At 41.6% G+C, this 5,622-nt stretch overlaps 1 protein-coding gene across 4 annotated transcripts; it reads right to left on the bottom strand.

The window, feature by feature from the left end:
• Window positions 1–5,031, bottom strand: LOC148881070 (metal-nicotianamine transporter YSL3-like). 4 transcript variants are annotated; one of them, XM_088963334.1, is made up of 9 exons: window positions 4,426–5,031; window positions 3,862–4,032; window positions 3,344–3,767; window positions 3,043–3,215; window positions 2,361–2,458; window positions 2,133–2,267; window positions 1,855–2,044; window positions 1,639–1,753; window positions 1–1,249 (listed from the first exon to the last, which is right to left on the bottom strand). In XM_088963334.1, exons 3-9 carry the CDS (start codon window positions 3,747–3,749, stop codon window positions 324–326), a joined length of 2,043 nt encoding a protein of 680 aa, XP_088819460.1. In that variant the 5' UTR covers window positions 3,750–3,767; window positions 3,862–4,032; window positions 4,426–5,031; the 3' UTR covers window positions 1–323. The 4 variants fall into 4 exon arrangements, with proteins under 4 accessions (XP_088819460.1, XP_088819461.1, XP_088819459.1 ...); XM_088963335.1 differs by having other exon boundaries at window positions 4,212–4,652; XM_088963333.1 differs by having other exon boundaries at window positions 4,175–4,647.
• Window positions 5,032–5,622: the final 591 nt, after the last annotated feature.

Genomic DNA, 5,622 nt, shown 5'->3' with positions numbered 1-5,622 from the left:
TTAATCTCTAACTATTTGATAATTGAAATTTCATTGCACATGTTCAGTTATGTCAAGTGCTTTGTGTTTTATACACCATGCGAGTGATTGATTCTTTCTCTTACATAATGATCTCATATAGGATAAACCTATATTGATTTCTGTCAGCTTCAGCTTGAGCTAACACTACTGTACTAAAAATAAAGTGAGCACGTCTTGATTTCATTGTATGTATATTCATCCTTTATAAAGCCTCCACTTTGAAATTAGACTACTCTTGTACTCACCAATTGTTGTTTCAATTCCTTCAATATTACTTTGCTTTCTTCTGGAGAATTCCCGCATTACGTAGCCAAGAACCTCATGCAGATGGGAGGATTAACATTGGCTAAAGCAAGAATAGATGAAGGGAGGATCCACAGCCCATCCCCACAGATCAAACCAGATGCAACTGCAGGAATCATCAAAGTAGCCTTCTTGCTATCGAGCTTGTGCCATACAAGGACAATTAAGCTCCCAACACACATATCAATCGCAAAATAGGCTCCAACTAGGAAAGGCACTGCCATAGCCATTGGTAACGGAACCCACTTCCCTAATTTAGGTGGGGATAAATCCCTCAGTAAGTTGGCCCCAACTGCAAAGGCAAAGAATCCATAACAGAGTTGCAAGCAATGCCGTGGTAGTGCAGAAAAGCCTTCGACTCCAAGAATTGCCATGTTTCGATAGATTAATGCATATGGAGCTTTGAACTCTTTATTAGGATTGCCCACATCAAAAGCCTTATAGAACAGAAAGAATGTTAGAGGAGCAACCACACAGCCCATGGCAGTTCCAACAGCCTGGCTCACAAGCATTGAGCGAGGAGAAGTGAGAGTGAGATGAGCGGACTTGAAGTCATGCATCAGATCAGAGGAAATGGAAACAATGGATTTAATCAGGCCACAACCGACAAGCCCTGCTACCACACCAGTGTCTTTTCCAGCCAAGGCGGCAATTACAAAGAGGGCAACTTTTCCATAGTTGTAGGCCATGTTCATGTCAGTCAGACCAGCACCATAAGCATTGCAGAAGCTTAGAGACGGAGCAAAAATGTAAGCTAAAACCACATAGTACCATTTCAACTCAGGGAACATTAATGGGATCAAAATAGTGGAAATGATGGAGAAGGTGGCATATCCCACAAAGGCAAGCCATAAAGGAATTCTTTCCCTCACAAACAATTCATTTCTTTGAAGATCATCAAGAGGCTGACTCCTATGATCTGCCACTGAAGATAAGAAGCAAAAATGTTAGCTCAAGTTGTAAAACAAACCATGTCTACATGGGACGTGTTGGTAGACTGCTAGGTGCCAACAGGCAAGTTTGGATGCATGCCAAGGTCGTCTGCTCAAGCCTGGCCTGAACTGATTGTGATCCATCATGGTCAAAGCATCTAGGCTCAAGCTGTGATAGCCTGATTGCAGCTACTGGATTTAGTCCATAGCCAGGCCTGTATCTGGCCTGAGTTATAAACTCTGTAGAAAGTCCTGCTCAACAACATTGACCAGACGATTAAACAATCAGTATAGGCAGCAAAGTTCAGCTTGCCAGGCATTAGGTAGACTCTCTTTGCACATGTATAGGATTGCTAACGGTCCTACTTGTGGTCTCATTTACCTCTGTTCGAGTTCCTTTTGTTCATCCTGTCATGGATACTTTTGATGGTGAAGAACATTATCTTGAGAAAATTGTAGAGGCCATCTCCAAGGATGAGGGCAATGGAAATAAAAACCTGCCCAATACATTGGTAAATGAGAAGCCACTTTTTCTCTAAATAGCATAAGTTACCGTCAGTAATGAAAATTTTGAAAGGAGATATCTGATTTTGGTAACCTTGTAACCATTCAAGCTCTTCATACTGCTCTCAGGTAAAGTCATGGGGAACCAATCTCCTTTAAGCCCACTTATCAGCGGCCACATTATCCCCCATGAGAGCACAGCTCCCAAAATCAAAGAAAAGTTCACGAGATGTGAACAAATCATTCCTGCTCCAATGTAAGTCATGCTAAAATCAAAGTAGAATCTGCAAAATCCAATGAACATAAACCAGCGGTCAAGAAAGGATGATTCACAGGTATAGCTGCAAAGGTAGGAAACAGAACAATACACACGTTTGTTTCCATGCTCTCAATCCAAAAGTTGGGAACTGTGAGAACCCACATTGTGCCCCTCCAGAATAGAACCATTGAAAGAAACCCCAAAGGAAGCTGATTGAGAAGAACTTTGCAAACCCGTGTACTTGCTTTCTGTGTTAAAGACGATAACTCTTTTTAGATCAAGTTTATATCTGAATTATTGATTCTATAAGGAGAAAGGAACTGTGAAAAACAAATAGGTACTTGGCCATTTTGTCCCCTTGAGAAGTGTGGAAACCATTAATAAGAACCGCAGTTGCAGTACCACTCGGATAGGTCAATTTGTAGTCAATTATCATAATCTGTGGAATAATTATAATCCACTTTATGAGCATATCTTTAGGATCGGAAAAGATATAATGATTAGAGTTATAGAACTACTCCACAATGATGTTCAGTTCCAAAATATTAGCATTTTATATCGTTATATTTGTATTTGATTGCTGCTATAACAGCAAAACTGAGAAAATTAAACTGCAGAAATCCAGCATAAAGCTTGACAAGTTTGAAATGGAACATTATTTAAGACAAGGTTACTTTTTTGAACAAAACAAAAACAAACAGAACCTAAAGACAAATATCTACTACACCAATTATGTTACAAGGTCGGGCGAGGGTTATACCCACCAAGTCAACATGAGTGAGAAGTTACAGCATATCAGAAATAATTAATGCGCTAAAGATAAATTTAAGGTGGTTTACCCAGAACCCCTTTATAGGAATTGACAATCTTATTGCAAGAAGATGAATTGTAATCTCACTGGTAACCAGAAAATTTAGAAGCAAAGGAAAAAATACCATACAACAAAACCCAAGTCTGAGAGGAAATAGAGGAATCTGCCTCCAAATCATATTATAAATATAACAGTGAAAAAGAGGAATCTACCTTTCTGAGAGGAACCAAGGCCAAAAGTCCAACAAAGCTAACTACAAAAAGGAACCCAGTCATCCAACCAATTCCAGGTTCTTTGAAGCTCTCTGGAGTATTGCCTTCTGTATCAACCCCTGCCTGTTCATATGTCTTCTTATTTAATCCCAAAAGATAGGACCCGAAACCTCCTGAGATACAAATAACAACAAAAATCTGAAAAACAGTGAGGAAGAAATGGATATTTTAAAGGTAAAAACAAAACTTTTTCTCTGCTCTGAATCTCTTGATAAATTTACAGAATATTAGAGCATCTCACCTCCTACAGCAATGCTATAACATGCAACTGCACAAGTCTGGATTACGGTGTTCTCCTGCCGTGTGAACGGGGATGAGACAATTCCAGCTTTCTGAAGCAGCGTTGTCCACGACCGTATGAAAACAAAAGCGAGAAGGGCAGCAGAGACATTGAGGTTAGGAACGAGGCCAGTGGTGAGGTTAAGCTTCATCACTATCACGCTATAGATAACCCCGATCAGTAAGCTTGCAATAAGCCCGCGTACTGTAATCTGCTTAGTCCATGGTGGAATTCTCTTCCACTCTTCCATCGGTTTTTCCTGTGGCTCTTCCAAGTCCTCTCTATCGATCTCTTTCTTATCTTTCGATTCCTCCATATCCATGGCTCCTGATTTTATAGTACAGGTCGTTTGGCACCACTTCTTCATTCAACAGGGGAACCCCATCTGAAATTCCAATATCTTGGTTAGAGAAGTGGTAAAAAAGAAAATTTTCACACAAATTTTGGAACAATGTGCTTATGCATAAGACCCTGGGTACCTTATTCTCCTCCTCCAGTCCTCCTGCTGTTGTTATTAGTTCTTCAGCAGAGGAATTGCATAAGCAGTAGAAAAACAAACAAACAGAAACCGGCCTCCCTTCTTGATCAATTTACTGAAACTGAACCCCACCCGCCTATCGAATTCCCTCGGAAACCGCCAGAAGACACACCTGGTTCGCAAAGATGAATACAAATAAAAATCAATTGAAGCAGTAAAAAGCATAAGCGCACACAAGAATAAAATCATGAACGAAGAAAAAAAACAATAAGAAAATCTGCGAAAACTCCGATCACAATAGCAATAGCATGTACTTCTAAAGTAGAACTTAGTGATTGTAGTACACTATACAGGTGGAAATCTGCAGCTCTCTCTTTGTTCCAAGGATCTCTCTTTATTCTTCATATTTTTATCGTGTCCATTGAGAAGGAAAGTCGGGTACTGAGTAAAGAATTTGAACAAGATTCAACTGAAGGAAGGATCGATTCTTCCCTTAAAAGCCCACTAAACGTCACCCATTGAAAGAAAAAGAAAAGGAGTGCGAGATTGGGTGAAGATTGCGCACCCAGAACGTTGACGAATGCGATCGTTTTGTTGTGTTGTCAAGACTTCAAAGAGATCCACCCATTTATGTTTCGGAGCTGCAGATTCACTTTTACAATTCTGCTGCTGCTCTTGCAATTTTGATGGGGACGAGGGAAACCTCTTCTTGGACCCCCGATCCAATCAGCAGAAGTCAGAAGACCTTACCACAAGGGCTTCTTGGTCAATGAACATAAACAATTACAGAAATAATAGCTTCTCTTTCAGAAGTAGTACAAGTTTATACTACCTTCCCGCTTTGTACGTTGTAAATTCAAAGCGGTTTTACTTCCTTTTTGTGACTATGAGTGGGTTGTAATAGGAGAGGGATGACCGGAGAGAAGAGAAATAAATATATTAAATTCTTTTATGCTGATCCAGAATTTCAGATGTGTAGCCAAGGCAAGTATCAGCAGGAAAGCAATATTAGTAGTGTAGAGGGCTGTATATCGGTCGGTACCGTCGGATGGATCCGATTAAACCATACCGGAACTGTCTCCACTACGGGATGAATTGGAGCTGGGTTACTGTTTACTGTGGGTTCCGTCTAGGCTTATCTTTACTGAACGCTGGCGTGTCTACTGTGATGGGTAACTAAGGGTGTGAATGGACCAGTTTTGGATTCGACTCCGTCCATTCCAAAATCAATTTGAACGTATTGGACGGACCAATAAGACATTCCGGTCCAAAATATTATTATATTAGATTGAACCCGGTCCATCCGTAACATATCTATATTAGGTTGTGATGGAGGGAGATTTGGCCCGACCGCTTGGCCATGCAACACGTGGAAGCAACCGAGAGTGACTTGGCAGAAGCGTCAGCTCAGCACGGCAGCGGACCCACAATCCGAGCTCTGAGAAAATGAGTCTCGAGCTCCCCCAAAAAAGGAATCCACGACCTGAGCTCCCCAAGGAAGAATTCGAGCTCTCCCTTGGAGGTCCTGAGACTTACAAAGAGCGCAAAAGGCAAAAACCCGAGCTAACCCACCCTGGGGCAGTTCGGGCCACACTTCTATCCAAACTCAAGACTTCACCTCGCACACCACTTCGGCTCCAAGTCGCCTGACTAAACAGCCATACCTGACGCCCAAGAAGCCCGTACATGGAGGCGGCGCGCCTGACTGATTAGGGGTTCAACACATGACAGCCGCTCTCCAACGGCCACCTACCACCGCCAT

This window comes from Nelumbo lutea, chromosome 1, assembly GCF_056320005.1.
Source record: "Nelumbo lutea isolate HS-2025 chromosome 1, American lotus-T2T, whole genome shotgun sequence".
In the NCBI taxonomy this organism is placed as follows: Eukaryota; Viridiplantae; Streptophyta; class Magnoliopsida; order Proteales; family Nelumbonaceae; genus Nelumbo; species Nelumbo lutea.
This window is presented reverse-complemented; position numbering and strand designations above follow the sequence as displayed.

Bases quoted from the DNA above. Each gene is read 5' to 3' on its own strand.
- LOC148881070 (XM_088963334.1), bottom strand. From the start codon at position 3,749: ATGAAGAAGTGGTGCCAAACGACCTGTACTATAAAATCAGGAGCCATG. The intron at 2,268-2,360 runs GTACCTATTTGT...TCTTTAACACAG, and splicing joins CAAGGGGACAAAATGGCCAA to AAAGCAAGTACACGGGTTTG. The intron at 1,754-1,854 runs GTTACCAAAATC...TGTATTGGGCAG, and splicing joins AGAGCTTGAATGGTTACAAG to GTTTTTATTTCCATTGCCCT.